The following is a 19,972-nucleotide window of genomic DNA, read 5'->3' as shown; positions in this document are numbered from 1 at the left end:
AACTCATTCCGTTGCGAACTTCATACCGTAGGAATTTCGTAACCATTAAAATTGGCGTCTCTCTCTCTCTCTCTCTCTCTCTCTCTCTCTCTCTCTCTATCTTATCAGGTAAGTTGACTGAGTGAATGTTTGATTTAGTATTACGAAGGTCGATAGATGACTTTAATAGCACTTGGCGGTTCAACTGATTGGGTTTACTCGAGTCTCAAGTATATAAATCTATATATATATATATATATACTGCATATATATATATGTAGAAGCATTCAGTATAAACAAATTTCGAATTCCATTTATTACCATGGGAAAGCAGAATACGTTGGATGCGCTTTATGCAAAATGCATACGATTACATGCATCAGTCAGTCGCTCGAGAGTTGAAAATAATGTTGAAGATTAAGAAACCTGATGGCATTGAAGATCTCGTGAAAGCCAGTGCCCTGATGGCTGGAGGCGTCGCAGGTTGGAAGAGGATGTAGCAGAGGTACTCTGTGGCAAAGAACGCTGTCGCTGTTTCTCTTGCTGCTGCCGTTGCTATCTCTGTCTCTATCGTTCACCGGTAGAGGGCCCGTTCCGTTAACCGGTCCTGGACCAAGTCCTAAGCCGAACGGAAGTCTCGGAAGTGTCGCAGGTCTCGTGAGACTTCCGTAGGCCGCGAGAGCGCCACGTGGAAGTGACGAGCAGCAACGATTCAAGGGCAAAGTGCCAAGGGTGCTGGATGCGCAGCCACTGCTACCAGAACCTGATCCTGAGCCTGGAAAAAGAATTTTCACACGCAGATCAGACAAAATGACAAACCAATCCAATAGTCTTATTTTAAGGGACACCTTTTCTTTTCCATGCAATACTTCCTTTGAACGTTACATAATACATTGATCAACTCAGAGCAGAGAAAGTCCATGTGATCAGCATCTACGAGCTACGTATACAGAAATTCCCACAGGAAGCTGAATTAACTTATTGGCAGAATAATTGCCGACACTTCTGTACCCGACAGTGAACAACTAGCGCGATATTAACTGCGGTACGTGTTTCCGGATTGGATATAATTTTCAAGGGATTTAGAGGACTGGCGTGCACCGAAGAACCGGGTGGACTGTGAGTGAGATTTACAATGCGAAAGACTAGATAAGAGCCTGGCTTCCGGAAGGAGGACGACGGGGGACGTACTTGAATAAGCTTTAAACGTACCGGCAAGAACCGGAAGACACAATAGTCGCTAAAGCATTTCTATAAAGTCGCATTATACTCCCATGTAAATTACTGAAGCGGTAACTTCGTGTCTAAACAATGATCCAGGATAATTATGCATTTAGCAATATTGAAATGTTCCACCGGAAAACGTCAGACTACCAAATAGATTGTTGCAATCGTGTATTTACTCTAGTTCCAACGCAGTTTGATGCATAACGCAGTTCCTATAATATATCGCATATCTAAGTGCAAGTAAATATCCTAGTGTAAACAGACGTAGGCAATGTAACGTCATAGGAAAATAGTGATTTCAAGCTTCGCTTACTAAGACCATTTTTTATTTCATGAAAACCACTAATTCAGGTATTAAGCAGACCGCGTTCGTCGCTGCAGTATAATCTAAAGTGTATAAATGCATTAGGTTTCCCCGGATTACCTTCCGTCAGAGGTTCGACAAGCATCCGGAAGGGTGTTCCTGAGGCAGCTACCTGGATAGTGGATATTTCATGAAGGAAGCTTGGTTTGCTAAGTAGCTAATCCGTTTCTCTGTGCACTCACGAACGAAAGAGCGGAAGTGCATAGGTGAATGGAATTGGCGGCGCCAGCACGATGAACGTCAAAGTAGATTTTACGGATTTACAAGTCGTGTCCGAAGGTTCATCCGTAACGATTCATTGGAGTCCAGTGAGCGTTATCGTATTTTTCACCGACCCGGCCGATCCTAATAGATTAAACGAGGGTGAGGAATAAAAGGGGAACAAGGAGGCGAATAAAAGGGACAAAAATAAATGGTATTCAACGTTAACGTCGGGATCGTCAATCGAAACGCTCGGAGTATTACAGACTGACGAGGGGTTTTGTAGTTTGAGCTTGAGAGGCGAGAAACAGGAGAAGAGAAGGCAATTGAAAATGGCTGTCTGGCCACGTCACGTCTCGGGCTAGATGCGGCAATGGTGCTGGCTGCCTCGAATGTTCCGCCCTAAAGCTTGCGGTACGCTTTATATATATATATATATATATATATATATATACGTGATACTGCACTATATGTATATCCAGTCACGTAGTGTACGCAGATATACGTAACTATTGGAGTACGTATAGAGAAGGTATATAGACACTAAGGACAGGGTGCGAAATACAGAGCATGTAGATGTCGAACAGTGAGACCGTCGAGAATGATCGTGTATCATTCAAAATGCATTACTTTGCCTGGAAGCTGTATTGACGTACACTGGGATACGTCTAATACGTTCGACGAATACGTCGAGATATATTCGTGGCCTATTCTACTGTTAAGCCATTTTTATTTCGTGCCCTATCGCTCCGACGGAGAAAGGATAAATTCATTAGTTCCCCTTTCAAAAGTCGAGCTGCGCGACGGGCGCTTCTATTGAACTTGCAAGTGGTTGAGTAGGTACAACCTGGTGCTCCTGTGCCATTCGGTTATTCCAAAGCACTTCTGGCCTACGGGTCATTAACGCCTTCGTAAGAAAATGCCCTCAATAGAGGCACTATACACTGTTTTTTTTTATCCTTGATAGAGCTATGTGATTTTACGTGAGAGAGAGAGAGAGAAAATTTATGATTATTATTTCATGTTGTTATTGTTGTTGTCTTTGAAAGTAAAGCAGCTCGTTGTTACGTATCTTGAGCGAATAGATCCGGTTAGTCAGAAAACTATTTGCTGGTTTACTTTTAGTTGGCTGACTCGAGCTACTTGAAGTGGGTAACTATAGGGAAAGCTAAGCAAAGTCTCACGACACCAGATGTAGTGCTTTGAAGATACAGTGTATATAACCTTAAGAACTAGAATCACGGATATGAGGTTGGAATCGATGTCTGATAAGGGATGGAATTCCGGGCAAGTTCACTAAATAACAAGATGTCCGTCTCCGAGAGAATTCGAATACATAATAAAGCAAAGAGACTCAGCTGTCCGTAATTACTGTTCCTGTTACTAAGAAGAAACAACAAGAACAACAAAGTAAGATCGCTACCCCGAATACCTTGAGAATTACTCATTCGTCAAAAGTGAATGAGCTTGGGTCGGTGGACTGTTTGTGGAAGCAGGGTAGTCAACATGGAGAATGGTGTGTGGCTGTGCAGATATACATACATACACAGCATCTTACAGCACAGAAGGAGGGTTAGCAAATGGCAAGCAAAGAACGGTTTCCAGTGATTATAAAGGATGAGAAAGGACCAGCGATGATTAATACGTTATTTGCGAGCGGAAATTCAGTTGGAAAGTGTCGTTTGTGGGAAAGACGGCTGAGATGAGAGGGATGCCAAACGTATCTCCAAGATTTGAAGGCTGTGAGGTTAGGTACTTTGGTACACAAATATATATTCTAGCCATTCTCTTAGCAGGGAAAGTATTATTATTATTATTATCACATATAAATCTGAGGAATGACCTGGGGGAACCAACTGTCTACAATGTCCTGCTTAAGATGGATAGAGTCAATTTTTCTCTGATTGCCAGTCTCTTCCCTTTTCTCAAGAGAACTCAACTGCTCTCTGTATGCTGGCACTACTACTGTACCACTGCTAGTGGCAGTAGTAGTAGTACTACTACTAGCCATCTATTACCACCGCTACCACTACACCAATCTTGCCAGACGACAGATGGGACCAAAAGGGATTGCCAAGCGAATTGCGAAGTCCATGACCCTACTAACATTGTTAGCAAACTCTCACTGAGATCCGAAACTAATCAGTTATCTAGGTCCCTAGCTTTTCTATTACAGTCACTTTTCATTTGTCAGACGGGGTACCGATCAAACGGAAATTGTAAGGGTTATCGATAATCGCTTTACAGATTCCCAAATATATAAGCCGTAATACAATTTCTATCCGTATACATATACATACAGCACGAGACGAAATCGTCCTAATTTCGAAGTTCACAGGATTACGGTAGGGAATTCGCACTTGGCGTTCTTCTCGAAGTCGTTACCGGTTTATGGTTATTCGTATACGTGATGTCATAGCAAAGTTTTCCAAGGAGCTCCGAACCACCCTTGTTTAACGTCGTGGTATATCCCTTCGGAGTAGATGAAACGTCATTTGTTCTTTCAACTGACACAGGCCACCGCTTTGGTAATTTGATCGATATACGCTTATTCTTAAAAGAGTAACATCGCCGGAAGTCATTCCTGTTCCGGAAGCGCTAACGAACTATATAAAAAGTAACGGTTGATTGATCCAAGAATATCTCTGAGTGTCTTAGTGCGAAGCCATTTTTATTCCGTTCTTTTTCGTACGGCACCTTCAGCAGGCAGAGGTTTAATGCGCTCCGTGGCAATTCACTTTATTGCTCCTATATAGGAAGGACGAGCGCTTCCGCAGTGCCGTATCCGACGATTCAGAATCCTCGACTCTCATTTCTCACAGCCACCTAGCAGAATTGCAACGTTTTACCAAAGTAGTGACGCAACGACGCAACAGACCAATAGAACCATAGAAAAGTCTGCACTGCTCGGTACTTTGTTTTAGATACGATATCATATAACTAGGAGACGAGTTGTCGGAGGATCCAAGTGCGAATTCGAATGAGAAGTACTTTCGACGCTCGAGCATCGTTGAAACTTTTCTCTCCTACAATTTACATCTCTCCTCTGCGAATCAATAATCGCGTTGCCCGAGACAGCCAGTCTGAAACATTCGCAGTAAGAACTTTCAACCGGTTGTCACGGGATGAAAGGCGACACGTTTTACACGCGGATCGAACCCATCCAGTGGGATCAAGACTCGGTAGAATCTCGTGCCAAGTTTCATCAGGACTCGCTCGTTAATCCAGGACTCTTGTGGTTAAGGTGGTGGATCAAATATCAGACTTGGGTCGACCTGCATTGGCAGGTTCCATTGTTGTTTGAAAAAGCATAAGACTTCGATACTTTCGCCACGAGTATTTCAGTAAGAGAAATTGGAATTTTTCCTCTCTGTCTCTCTTCGTGTTATCCACATGGTCCATCCCACTCCATCTAAGAGGAGTTCAGGATCGTGATGTCTGCGAGGTATAAATAATAAAGAATTCTATCCTGTTCGTCCTGTGGGATTTCTTGGGTACCGATATCGGAGGGTCGAGGTGTTACCCATACTGATTCCAGAGCTCGATGGATCCTCGTTCTTGGCTCCCCAGCATCCAGCGATGTTCAGTGCTAACAGTGGTCTCTCCTTGAGTAACTCGGCGACCGAGGCCAGCCCTTCGCAGCCGCAGCTTAAGTGCGGTAAGTGCAATGCCTGCACTTGGACGCAATCGCGAAGAGCCTCGCACACCCGGGACACTTGTTTCCCGGACAGATTCATGTCGAGGACCAGCCGGGCCAGGTGAACTGAAGCATGGCTCAGACCACGGCACAGGGCGTTCACCACGCACTCCAATCTGAAATCAAGCGTGATAGTTTGAGCGTTAGAGAGGAACGTTTCGAGAGGATTCACAGAGATTATATAAATAAATAACGGAGAATTCACATGCATAAAGCATAACGGCACGATGACTTCGAGAGAGTAGAAATTTTGAAATGGACAAATTTTCCACGAAATTCCTTGTAGGCGTTTAATTTTCCTCCGCGCACCGTTACGTCCGAAGCAGTGTGTGCTATATGTATTCGCGTATGCATAAATAACATATATTTATGTAAAGTGGGCTCGTTGTCTAGTCGCTGTTGTTTTATAGAGCTTGCAGCTCCCGACGCATTCAATGTATTCCAGGGAGAGTTGCAAACGAGGGACTAAATTTTCTTATACAGAGTAAACGAGATGCTCGGCGCAGTTGGAAATTGCGCATCGTTGTGAATCAGCCGAGAATTTCATCTCGATTTGAAGAGACTTGTTTTCCTTCATGAATTATATATTTTTCATATATCCAAGAAAGTGATGAATTTGAAAAAAAATTCTCCCAATAGATACTGTAGGGAAACTGTCACTCGGGTGAATAACGAGGGTCTTGATTGACCGACGTGCTAAGGTTAAGCCTGAAAAATTACTGGCATTCTCATTTTCAAAATTGTACCGCCGCACAAGGTACGTTCACCTTCATAATGTATTTTGACACTGACGTCCGTTACCTTCGTGCAAGAAATATACACGGGACATTTATCCAAAGGCGTCCCAACTTAGCTCGACAAAATAACTAGAATTTTTGGATCATGTCCAAAGTCCAATTCTATTTTACCTTCGCTTCGTACATTCGTACGTGCATAAGGACGCGTCAGCTGTCAGCTTTCATCGAATCACTCGTTTCCTCATATTTTCATGCGTAACGCTCGACTCTTATGACTCGAATGTCTTTATCTTGCCAATCAGAAACGCGACTAGTAGGAAAACAAATTTCACAGCACAACTTTCAGATCGAACTCTGTATTTCTTAGGTTGAAATTTGCTTTACCTTAATAATTCTTGTTGGATAAAGTGCGTGGGAAGCTCCGCAGTTGTGAAAAAAGTAAACCGCCAGAAATACGGACGGGAAGTCAGCTTACCGAAGCGCGAGCTCCTGCGCGAACATGGTGCCTTTCTTAATTTTGCCGTTTCCTGTCTGGCAACATGAGGATGGGTCGTGTCAGTGCGGCTGGCATTAAATAGTCTCTTTTCCCGAGCTGCTACCGGAACGTCTAATATAATGGACACGTTTCTCTATTCTTGTGCAGCATATTCCCGAGTGCCTGTATTCCGCGTCAAGCCCAACCAACGGGAACAACCCCAGGAGTCTCTTGCAGCCTCCGCTCATTGTTATGTTCTTCTCGGTGAAGGGAGGACACCTGGTCGGGGAGGCGCGAATCGTGCTGGGAATATTGAGCCTTCCTTTTTCTGCTCTCGTGTTCCTAGTTTTCCCGACGAATTTAACGTCGTCGTAAAAGCGTCATAACACGACGCTAACGTAGAGGCGTACGCGAGGTTCAGTTTTTCCTGTGTTTCGTGAAATTAAGAAATTCCGCGTATCGTGCTGTCGCGGTAGTAAGTGGACAGGAGAAAATTTGTTGTCTCGGGTAAATTCTATTTGTTCGATGTTCCATGTTTATCTGTATTTTCCTAAATTCTCTCGGGGTATGTCTTAATAATGGAAGAAAATTTTTTTTTTTTTTTTTTTTTTTTTTTTCCCTCCATGGAAGGAAAAGGGAAAGAGTAATAGACTATGATTCTTTGCTTTGAAAAATATAACGTTGGTAGCATTCACTCCTTTTTTCCCGATACGAATAGCGTAATTCCCCGTTTGTGACGTGTGATTCTGCATTGGCTGCCTCTCTGGTTCTTTTTTCTCTCGTTTCAATCCCTGGACGCGGCAGTTCACTTGCCTTCAAATGCAGGCGAAACGCTTCGTGCGGCTTCGTTGCTGCTAAATCATTGACAATTCCCCGGTCGACACCTATCGATAAATAAATTTCTGTCTGTCGCACGACACGAGTTTCGTAGATTCGAATCACGCGGTTACACGTGAGACACGTAGAGAGTCAGAGGCTGAGAGAGCGGGAAATTCAAATGGACAACGAAGGTAGATTCAGAGATGAAATTGCGTATGCGCGAAGACCCAGAGGCCGCGTCTATTCGTATTTATAATATGAAGATAACCCATCGAAATTCAAAGTTCCTCCCGAGATTCCTCGAGAGCGGAGACTTCTCGTAAAGCAAACGTGCTTCTCTCCTCCGCTTTACTGCATAGGACGGCGGATAAACGTAGCCCTGGGAAATTCAGTCGCGCCTTTACCGAGGAGCCGTGAAACTTTTTAATTTACTTGCCGTCCCAAGCGAAAGCAGCGGCAACCCTCTGGCCACGTTTCCACGGCATTTCTTACCTAGACTTCTCAGGGATACCAACCGAAGGATCCCTTCAACTTTATTCCCTATATATTCGCGCGACCTTCGCACGGCCTACCGCGGGATACGAGCCGGTTTTGTCAAACTTCTTCAAAACCTCGACGATTTTCTACGTCGATAAACACGTGGCGTTCCCTTCCAGTGGCAACGTGGGTAATGATGGGAGGTTCGAATAAATTTTACGCTCCTTGTTATTCCAGTCGTTCGCCTGTCTTAACAGACGGAATGCTCCTGTTCTCTGTTCCCTTTTTCTTTATTCTTTCCTCCTTTGTATTCTTCGTCCTTTAATCGTTTGACTATGAAGGTACGTATTTTTTTTTTTTTTTTTTTAAATCAATGTTTATTCCAACGAATCAGTGAGTGGATACCGAAAGATAGGTATTCTTATCTCTTAAAAAATTTTTCTTCGTCCTGGGGACGGTTTCGTTCCGTTCTTTTTTTTTTATTACCTTCACATTTATCTATAATAAAACTACGTATCGCAGATCGATTTACGCATTGAAAAGTCGAGTAATACCGTGCGACCTGATTATAGTAGGTTTACGGTGAACCGTCCTATTGACGGGTTAATCTGGAACGTATGAAATCGTTTCCTAGACAATGGATCTTATGAATAAAAACGAAACATATTTTTCTGGCAGACGGTACGGAGAAAGGCATTTGCCCAGAAACAAAAGGCTACGGCGGTGGAATATTCTTTGTGTTTCGGTGAATAAGGTTTCACCTCCATTCTTTTCCTCGTCGTTTCTTTCATTACTCTCTTTTTTATTCCTTTCTCCGGCGATTCTTCATTGGAGTTTTCAGGGAGCCTCGTGCTATTTTCTGGGCAATTCGATGTGTGTATTTGTGCAGGTTAAGATACATGTGTCCATTGTATATAGATATATGACGCTGGCCTTTTTTATTGGAGCGCCAATGGCCAGAAATGCCCAGCTGATGATTTACTCGTTTCGGTTGGCATTAGAAAGGAACTTTTAGACATTCATTGACAATTGCGGCAGCGGTATGAATTGTAAATTGGACACGGATTTAGAATCTGCGATGATAAAAAACAAAAATACATTTTATCCATCGTGTTTCTATAAATCCATAATGAAGAGATATGTTTGTACGATGATATCGTATAAATGAAGAATGTAAAATATGGAACGGCAGGTTTTACCGATAAATTTGTATTCGTTCACGTCGAATGGTTTGACACATTGAAGTATGACGTGTGTCAGTCGTTTGAGTGCCGGAAGCCATGGGAAATTAATAATAGAATACGGGAAAAAAAATGATGGAACAAAATTTTTTCTTAAATTCAATTTTAACACCAAAAATACCGAAAATTATTTATAAACGTATTTTTGGCTTTAAAACGGTCAAACGACCGGTCGATGATAAATTCGATGTTAAATCAGTATGACATATACTATTAGAGAATGTATATATGGTGTTCAAAGTATTCGCAAGTTTTATGTACTGAGATTACCTTTGGTACGTAGAGACTCGGGCGAAAATGCATATTTTTAAATGTAGGACAGTTTGGATGTACGAGAGCAGCGTGATATTGCGTATGCACGTGGAAATGCAATGGGTACAAATCCAATTGCAGAGAGAAAATTTATGGTTGGATACTTTATGGTAAATTGTGGCATGCAAGTCGCATAAAACTAAAGTGGTGAAATAAATTGGAACTCACCCATCGTGGGCGGATTCCTCCAGACACGTGATGACCAGCTCGAAGTCGTTCAGTTTCTTCTTTCCAAGGACACTTTTAAGATGTCCAGCCAATCTCTGTGCCTCTTCGGTGGAAGACTCCTGTCCCAGGAGCGACGTGATCCTGACTAACTTGACGCTCTCGTTTCCAGCAAGAGCCTCGAAGAACTCGTCCAAGTATCTTGGATCGGATCCTCTCTCGATTTGGAAAACAAGCTCGAGTGCTTCCAGGGTGCAGGCTGCTGATTTTAAAATTCTTGCCCATCCTTCGAGCTCCAAGGGAACCGTGTGTACCAGGGGAGACGGTGGCCTCTCGTTGGGCGCAGGACCAAATCCAGGACCAGCCCCGACGAGCCTACAGACTGCAGAAATATTGCCGTCCGATGCACCGGCTGCTTTCAGGAGAGAAAACACTGCCCGCGGTGGGACTTCGAGGGGACACAACTGGTTCAGAATAAGGTGGGTCTTGGGTCCTAGCAGACCTGCCAGATGGCTGATGATGCCTCCTGGAAGACCCTCCAGTTCCCGTCGCAATATGTTGGCATACTGAGCTACGGAGGTGAGGTAGTACGCGGCCAGGAACTCAGCGACAGCCATATGAATGGGAGTGTACAGATCGGGTTTTCGTCTTTGGCCGAAAGTGAGTCCTCGCGTGAGGAAGCCCAGCCTGGTAACCTCGATTCCACCCCCGCGGGCTCTTAACTCGGCCTCCGTGTAGCAGCAGCGACCTTCCCTCAACGCAGCCAAGGAGAGCTTCCCGAAGTCCTCGAGTCTCTTCCTACAGTGGCCTGGAATTTCCTCGTTATACGGGACGGGCGGGTCGAGGCTCCTCTTGACGATGCACTTAACAGCAGCTTGCACCAGAGCACTGGTCTCCGTAGGTAAGCTGCCCGAGTCCTGATAGAGGGAGCAAAGCATGATCCATCCCAGTGGATGTTGGCCCAGCTGCTTAACAGCCTGTGGCTGCACGTTAAGGGCCTCCAGGAACTCGCAGGCACGTTCAGCGACATCGTTGTGAATGAAGTAGGCCACGCAGAGTCTCTCTACGTGGGGCCACTCGAGACCCGCCAGGTGGATCCTCCTCTGGACCAGGGGCGAAAGGGTCGGAGAATTATTTGGCGAGCAGGTGACTAGAAGCCTCGCATCCGGGAAGAGTCTACCCTCGAGAAGATCGACGGCATCCCCAAGAGAAGCTCTTCCGCCTACGCACTCGTCGTAGCCATCGAGAACGAAGAGTACCCGGTCCTCTATGAGATGAAGAGTTCTCCATACTTGAGCTACAGCATCCCCAAGAGCAGCTGTCCTCGGGAACAGTTCCCTGGCCAGGTAGTTCAGCAGAGGGCTACCCCTGAGCTCGCGAAGTGGCACGATGAACGCCAGAGCTGGTCCATCACCCTGAGTGGCCCACTGATGTAAGAGTCTCAGGCAAAGAGTCGTCCTTCCGCTACCTGGACCGCCTTCCACGGCGACGCGTCGCGGCGCCTCGGCGATGGTGCCGTCGCTCAACTGCAAAAGCAAATAAATCCTTATATTCATCCGCCTCGACTGCCAATTACAGAAACTCTGGACATTTGGACTTGTCGGGAGGTGCTCGTCCTGCCACCCTCGAAGTGCCTTGTCAAGGACCTCGACTTCCCGACCGAGCTCGGTTCTTCCTACACCGACTTCCGGAGAAGTTCCTACGCCGACCCTAACTAATCTCAAAGTTGAGACAGTCGCTTAATCCGCCACCGGAGAACGGATTCCTATGTATTTCCCGGAAGCGGTGGACTATTTTAGCAAAACTGAATTCACACGTTTGCCTCGCTCGTTACGCACAATGCTGGAAAATCGTAAATTTCCTAAATCCGACCGTAATCCATTCGGCGCATTCTCACCGAAGAATACACACCGCTAACGGTCGTTCCCTGGGACTGTGATTAATTCAAATACGGCGACTACCTAGCGAATTATTAATCGGGCAAACTCTCCACCGCCAAGAATTCATTATCCAGATTCTCATGGCACGAGTACAATGGATCTAACCAAACCTAGAAACATCCGTTCCGTATGAGCATCACCCGCTACAAGATACAATAACAACAATTGACAATACATAATATCCAATACGAATACTAATTGCTCCGAATTACGAATTCCAAAGATTCCTACCAAAGAGAATCTGTACATTAAATTCCAATCGTATAGCTAAACCTATAATCGATGTAAATCACTATAAATTATATTATCCCACAATGTCCAATAGAACCCTTGAGATGGTCTCTTCCACAGCTACTGGCTTCCACGTCTTTCCCACTGAACGTCCTGAGGCCGATATTCAACGTACGCGACGTCGTCAGGTTGCATTTCAAAAATAAGCCAAACCGATGAATCACGTCGATATCAATGTCGATACATGAGGATTCAAGAATCTACTAGGACAATACTGTACCCAAAGGCGAAATGACAAGATCAGCCAATTTGTTCATCCATCCCTAATTTATTTCTTGGCTAACGTGGCGGACCCAGCCACGAGTCTATCTCGCCTGCCGCCTGCCGCCTGTGCCAATTCCAATGGATGTCGCAGCGATAGCGATACAGTAAAGGCGTTCCCAAGGAAAGATATCCACGACAGTGGTTTCACGTTCACAGATATCGCTCCGATGAGGGTTCGAGCATCCAGTGAGAAACTGATGGCGCGGATCATTACCCGATTACATGTAGAACGCTCGATTGGCTAAGGAACGTGCGTGTACCTGAGTGGCGTATTCCTAATGTTGAATATACGCATGGGTATCGCTATATATATCTATACCTATCCATATAGGATATATCTGATATCCATAACATAACATATAGATATCAATACGAGTTTGTTATAACATTTTTTTTATTTTTACGATTCTCTGTCAATCTTATACCAAACTTTCATTCGTATCTTCGAATCCGGTTGAAAATCCTGCAATCCTCCTGGTGACGCGACCCACATTTTTCGCCATGCACAATTCCCAGCGACGTGGCGCATTGTCCGCATTTCACGCGAGGCAATCGTCGCCGTTGCATTCCGCCGTACGTGAAGCGAAGATAACGTTGAGATATTTTAAATTAAGAAAGATATCAACGGTATAGTCGTACACCGGGGAATTCTGATCCCGAAGGGGGTCGGACATTCTTTTTTTCAAATTCCACCAAACTCTTCGACCCAGCTCCGTTTGGCGCTCATGAAACTGCACCGTCCCTCTTTTAAGCAGCGACGTCGAAAATTGTTTCGTCAAGTATTTACACGATAATTTCGTGACTGTATTAACGTAGAGTTTTCGCTTTGTGTGTACCTACAGGTCTCGGTATGAGCGGTTTTCGTGCAAATATTTGCCCGAAAGACAATGAACCACCTGAAAAGTAGGAGATTGGGTAATTAGTGTATGTCGAGGCAACATTGATGGAACAACCGGGCTGTAAGAATACATCAAGTATTATTTCTTGCTAGCATTAAGGCCGATACACACCGATAGCTGACCAAAATATTTGGAAGGTAGATGGGGTTAATTTGATACCTCGTGACGGTACTGGAAATCTTAGGCAACAATGTCGGTGCCCAACGGTTATCCAGCGAATAAGGATAACCAAGAGACTTCCGGAAACCCAGTTGGCGAGGATGAAACAAACGAACGACATGGCACGGTAGTCGCTCCATACGTATCCACTTTCGTGACTTCTTGGATAGCAGGGGTGAAGCTTGTTCGGCTTTAATGGCACTCGAGACGTCAATTTTGCGGAAGACGTCGCGGACGTCGGGACGCCTCGTGGAAATTATGTTCTGAGAATCTTCTCGCGAGTGAGGTGGTACGGTTCGTGCGTTGATCAAAGAGAAGAAAAAAAAAAAAAAAAAAATTCAAGAGGGTTCTTTTCTTTTTCAACCCCTTGACTTTCTCTTCTACAAGAAAGCAAGTACCGGCGTGTGTGAAAGGTTATCTCTTATTACGAGGGATCGTTGAAGCCGTCTGACCTTTAGCTACGACCTACAGTAATCTTCAATTGAACTGAACCGAACCGCTAAGGGTCTATAGGTTTTCCCTTTTTTTGCCGAAGAAAATCAATCGGGCGCAGATTCAAATTTATTTGCCACCCTTTGTGTCTCTCGTGCGTAAATACAATATAGACCGTTATTTGTTTACGGGATAAAAATATAATGTCTTGTATATACCTATAGTGTGTACCTTTGTTCCAGTATCGAGCGTTCAGCTGACTCTCGAGAAACTGTTGAAACAGCAGTAGCATTAACAGTAGCAATAGGAGGCAGCGATGCCGACAGTAGCGGTATACTATATCGCGTGCATATTCGCGTCGAGGAGAAATTTGCAAGTTGCGCAATTATATAGTCGATATCATGCAAATTTATAGCTCGCAAATCATCTTCTGGTTCTCTCTTATTCATAAGGTTTACGTTGGTACCCCATTTAGATAGCCCGTTGCAAAAGCCCAGGGAATTACGGGGGTATCTGCGATATGCATGCTGGCGAGCATGACGATATTGTATCGTAGATATTCTAGGGACTTTTTTCTCTCTAAATCTGGTAACATTTTTTATTATCACTTTTTCCAGCGATTTCTCACGCGCACAACGATCGCGAGGTTACGAGGCTAGAATTGGCGAGGCGGGGCCACGTGGCCCAAGTGCTCTTCCGGTTTTACGAGGTCCTTCGGGGTGGCGGCTTACGCACCGGGAGATAACTGCTTTCATACTGACTCTGACGGGAGCGAAGATTTGCTCTGGTCTGATATTCTCGAGAAGATGTTCCTGCTCGCTCTTGTGCACCAGCTGCAGGTGGGGCTGAAAGTGTGCCGGACACAGGGTGCCAAGGGGTAGAGGCAATGCCCATTGGGGCAAGTGTGGTGGATCCCTGGTACCGAGTTCCCTGTAGAAGGTCTTCAGGAATCTGTATAGGAAAGAAAAAAAGAAAAAGAAATATCGACCACTGAGTTATCTCGGAGTTTATGGACGAATGGAAAGACATATGGAGCAGGAATGTAGACGATCTGAAAAATGACTCGTACAATCTAAATATCCGGACGTATCTGAAGGTCTTAAGATTTGCCGCGGGTTACGAAGGAATCTTGCCGTCTGCCATGGGAATATTGCGAAATGGGGTTGAAGCACGTTGAAAATAGTAGCTACCCAGTGGAGGCTACCTTTCCGATACGCGTAATGGAAAGTCATAAAAATGAAAACGCGTTAAGTGATAACCCGAACGAGATACGAGGCTACAGGGTATAAAATAGTGAAAATGTATAAGAAACATCCCCTGAAATTTATAACTATCCAATGATTTAGAACGAGCCTCCGCGAGCTGAGCTTTAACTGCGGCAGCCCATTCGACTGCATCGGCATTTACGTGAGAGCCGAGAAACCCAGGCGATTCCGTATAAAGTCGTTTCGATCTCTACAAGGAACGAGAGAGGGAATCTTAAGCGACCGGATCGTAATAATGAAGGTCGGAAAGGGACCTTTTTTTTTCGATGACGCGATCGAGGGAAGATCTTCGGCTTCGTATAATGGATCCCCTTTGAGCAGGAAGCAAAATTTTTCAAAAAATGCCCAAAAGGATAATGGCCCGTTAAAACCTCAAAATTTGATCTCCCTATATTGACCTTGGACCAGAACGTTCCGTCGGGTGCACGATATAAACATGTACCACCCCTAAAGCGGGGTTAGCCATATTTCGGTACATTACGGGAAGGTGAAAGTCCTGGGACAATAGCTGGAGTTAATGGTCCAAGTTTTGCATGAGACTCACCTTAAAAGACGCCCCAGGGGATCCCGTTCAGGGGAGGGTGCTCCTCCGAGAGCATTTCCGACGCCAAGCCGTCGTGAAGACGCCCTGGCGCTGGATATATAGGCTGCCGGTGCCGGGGGTGGACTGCAGGGTGGACAACAAACAGGACTGCTGCCCCCGGGTGTCGACAAAGTGTAGCTCCTCTCCAACTCCTGGAACAGTCAAGCGATACGTAGACGTTACTATATATATATATATATATATATATACACATTTATAGGGTAGAAAGACACGTGCGAACACGGTGCATTCTTCGGTCAGGGTATTCGACATCCTGAAGCGTGAAGAGCCAATAGGAGACGAGGATAAAGAATGGGGACATTTCCGGCGGAAACGAGCATGGAGAACCAGTGAGAGTGGATGGTACTTTTATAGCAAAATACGAGCCTCGGGAGTGACTGGTAGGCACTTGAAGGAGGGTCGGTTGCAGGGTGTATGGGGTTGGGTAGGTTGGCTGAGGACGATTTCAGGAACGACGGCTCTCAATCAGGACACTCTTCACGCTGCGCAGCGGTGTGACCGCGAACCACAGATTGATTAAATGGTAGACAGGCAACCCTCTCCTTCGATTCTCTTGGCACAGGCATCGAGTGTTTCCTCATGCTACCCTTGACCCAGAGAGCTCTACCAAAACGTTCAGAGCCCCGCGCTTAGTCCCTTCCTGCGCTTGAGGAATTGCTGGACTTAGGGGCCAGTTGCTCTTTCGGAGCCGTGCCACTTATCAAAATTAGTCAGGATAACAAACGGTCCTGCCATCTCCGAGGTTAGCCCTTCTTCCCTGAGCTTCTTCAAAATTACACTGAGAAATGCTTGACAAGGGTTGCTTTTTAAGTCTCACGATTCTCGTGTGTTGCACCGCGGAGATACTGCCGATAGTACATAAATTTGACGACAGGGGCGCTGCCACGTAATTTTAGCCATAGAAATCTTGACGAACTATAGAGGCGACAATGGCTTCTCTGTTTAATGCGTCTGTTACATTGTATTGTTTTTTTTTAAACGTATATGCATACATGTATACATAGGTATTCCAGCTTGGAACACAATTTCGTTTTAGCGTTTCCTTCCGGTATAGGGGAAAATAATTAAATACCAGAAAACAGCCGCAGCTGGGAAAGCAGGATACTCCTCTACGGTATAGATATAGCGATGCGAAAGGGGAAAGAAGAGAACCGAAAGGGGCGTAAAAGGTAGTCTGGAGTCGCCCGTTGCCCAACAACGGGATTCTCGAAAGAGAAAGAGAGAGAGAGAGAGAGAGTGAGAAAGAGAAAGGACGAGGTGAAATGAATGGACGAGCCCCGAGGCTCAGGAACGTCAGAGTAAAAAGGATTAACTGTTTTGTTTCGGTCCCCGAATTCGCTTGCGTTGAATTGCAGATGACTGGGGGCGTCGAGCGGGGACTCAGTCTGAAACGGAGGGCGCCACAAGCAGGTATTAAAGTATCAAGTAATTAAAAGGTTTCGAGTAATTATCAGGGCCGGCGCACAGTGCGAGAACATTTTAGGGGCCAAATGAAATGTAAATCGCTTCGCGAATTATACTGGCTGGTCGAAGGTTTCGCACCCGACGAAATCGACGCTCCGCTTTAGGCTGTTTTGCATGAACCATCCCATGGGAATGGGTCAGGTAACGACAGAGAGGGAGGTAGATAGGAAGATAGAGAGAGAGAGAGAGAGAGAGAGAGAGAGAGAGAGAGAGAGGGAGAGAGTGTGAAAATCGTAGATTGAAGCTTTCGACGAATAATTGAAAACAGCCCTAAATTATCAATAAAATTCAAGGAATCTCCGGCAATTATTACCTTGAGCCAGGATCAGTACATGGAATATAAATGATTCTCTTGAAACGGGACAAAGAGCTTGGATTGGAAATCTGCATAAGTATAGTATCGCACATGAATATAAGCCCCGAGTATCTTCCTTTGACACCATAAGAAGCTTTGTAAGGGAAATGAAAAAAAGACTGCACAGCATTACGTGAATTTATTTTTCCAAAATTTGCATCCCATCGTTCATAAACGTGAACCACAAATGGTCGTACACGCAAACCAACAGGCGGTCGTTAACGGGAGTGGGATAAATTGGCCGAACGATATTCGAAAAGAAGTTCAGCGATGACCCTCGAGATGGATTTTATGAAAGTTGTAACGCGCGAAACTTAATTTAATCCTGATCCAATTAAGCCGGATAACGTTAAGCCGCTCCGCAGGTGATGCCTGCAGTTAACGTGCCGGCGCAGAGCAGTTAACCACTGCGTAAACTGGAAATTACCTCTGCATCCAATAAATATGGGATTAGCCAATAAATCGGACGGAAAACGACGGAGCATCCCTCACTCGCGTGTATACATATATATTTCCAGACGGATACAGAATTATGTGAACGGGCCTTTCGGATAGTCGTGTCGTCATTATTTTATCAGCTTGTTCCACCTAAACAGCCATAATGTCCCATGTGTTCCAGTAGTCGGCACGCACTTCCAGCATCCGTAGAGTGAGGCACAGAAGCATAATACCCCCCCGCCGAACGAACAAGACCACGGGGAATAATTTTACAGGTATAAAGATGTACTACTCGATGCGTCGTAAACGCGTCCGCGTCGGGACGCATCGTGCCTTAAAACATTAACCCGCCGCCGCGGCGAACCCGAAAGAAAGAGCATTTTTCAACGTCGAGGAAACAAATGGTTTGCGAAATAGGAATGGCTGCGCTGTATCTAGCCAGGTGTAACCTCGAAAGGGCCAAAGCAGCCACGAGCCCTGTTGCCTTCTTCTTCGAGCCTCTCTCGGCTCGCTCCTTTCCTCCAGGTTACATTCATCTTGAAACACCTTCGGTACCCTGTTGGGAGTTGCGTGCCGGAGGCTGCTTCGGACTATTGTTTATCGGCCTCCCGTCCTCCTCGCCCGTGTAACGTGTCGACGGCTCCTCTAAGGGCTGGTTAGTTGTTCGCTTTGTTTACTGCGGAACGGAGCCACCCTTACGTTGGCAACCCTTCGGGGACTAGACGACGGAGATCTTCATTCAATCCCAACCTGCTGAAGTAGAACGTGCTTTCGCGATTGATCGGTTCGATGGATTTTTCGACTATTCATAATGACAGCCCCCATTTCTTGCTTTTCTTTCTAATTGGCTTCGAACGGGGCAAGTTTGCCCACTTTTTCTAGGCTCTTAAGAAAATTCCTAAGTCGTTTTTTCTACCGTTATCTTTTTTATTTGAATTATATATCATACCAATTACGTAATGGACTGTTCGTCGAGCCATAAATGGGGCACTTCGCGTTGGCGTTACCGCACGATGCACTTTTCTGCACTCCTTGAATTTACTTTTTGATATAATTCACTTCCGGTACTGGCTTTTAATTATCGTGTCTACGTTTTGGCTCGCTGCGAGTAACAGGCTCGGAAAGATAGGTGGTTGCGGTGGAATAAAATTTGTGTAAGGAATATGTACGAGCTAGAGAGGATCGTCGTTTCTATATTCAAGGGATGAAGCGTAAGAAGAAAAAAGGACGACGGTGTGACGTATAGAGAAAAAAAAAAATCGTACTTCACCAACTTGAAAAAATAAAAACTTACTTCATAGGTTCATTCGAATATTATACGTGTATACGAAGCGTGACTGTTACCCGTTTAAAAAAAAAAAAAAAAAAATAAAAAAAATTTACGAATCCGGTAAAGAAAAGCCAAAAAAGAGAGTCGTCGGTACCTGCTAGCTAAATGAATGAGAAATTTTCAGTAATTGGCAAGAACATTGGAGGTTCTCGCTTTTGATATAAAGCTCGGGTAATTAACCAATATGAATCATTTACACCTCTTTTACCATTCACCCTTTCAGCAATTTTTTTATCAAAAAGCAATTACGCGGGTACTTCGAAGAAATTGAATTTTAATTTTACTAAATAAACACATTTTGAAGTATACTGTAATTGTCTAAAAAATAGTTCATTAGAATAGATCAGAATCCCAGGAAGTAATTAAGCTTCTCTTGTTATCGGAATAAACGGTCGATAGCTTATCAGCAAACTACCCTCTCCATACGCACGTACGCATATTCCTATAGAAGGAACGATGATTCTCCTTAAGAATATTTATAATAATAACAATCCTAGCATATTAAGGACTCATTTCACCCTATACCACCCGAGATCCCTTCGATCCCATCGTTTCTATCCAATCGACCACTGCAACACGATAGCCACGAGAATAATTGCCGTAAATTGTCACGTCACCTAAACGCGTATCTACCAAAACACTCGAGGACTTCGTTCAGTCGCCCTTTCTATTTCTCTGTCTTCTGTCATCCAGGTCCATTGAAACGTGTCCGAAGAGCTTACGTTACGCGCGAAAGAGCCCAGCAATTGGAAGAGGAGCAGGTGCTTGAATATCGTGTTGCTATCGGAATGACCGGACGAGCAAAGAGGGTAGGGGGGAGAAGGAGGAGGAGCAGGG

The 19,972-nt window shown here is 44.9% G+C and overlaps 1 protein-coding gene across 5 annotated transcripts in view; it reads right to left on the bottom strand.

Moving 5' to 3' along the window:
- LOC112493602 overlaps nt 1–19,972 on the bottom strand; it is a 99,184-nt gene that overhangs the window by 11,656 nt on the left and 67,556 nt on the right. For 2 of the 5 annotated variants that reach the window (XM_025082335.1, XM_015733084.2), the window contains 5 exons: nt 15,489–15,679; nt 14,441–14,630; nt 9,698–11,220; nt 5,295–5,584; nt 406–754 (listed from right to left, as the gene is read on the bottom strand). In XM_025082335.1, the coding sequence (XP_024938103.1) occupies nt 406–754; nt 5,295–5,584; nt 9,698–11,220; nt 14,441–14,630; nt 15,489–15,679 (2,543 nt within the window). Of the gene's footprint in view, nt 1–300; nt 755–5,294; nt 5,585–9,697; nt 11,221–14,440; nt 14,631–15,488; nt 15,680–19,972 lie in introns of those variants that run through there. The other 3 variants (XR_003058967.1, XM_025082336.1, XM_025082341.1) reach the window with 3 other exon arrangements.

This window comes from Cephus cinctus, unplaced genomic scaffold (genome assembly GCF_000341935.2).
Source record: "Cephus cinctus unplaced genomic scaffold, Ccin1 Ccin1_scaffold0013, whole genome shotgun sequence".
Classification (NCBI taxonomy): Eukaryota; Metazoa; Arthropoda; class Insecta; order Hymenoptera; family Cephidae; genus Cephus; species Cephus cinctus.
Note: the sequence above shows the minus strand (reverse complement) of the source record. Positions and strands in the feature narration are given on the sequence as shown.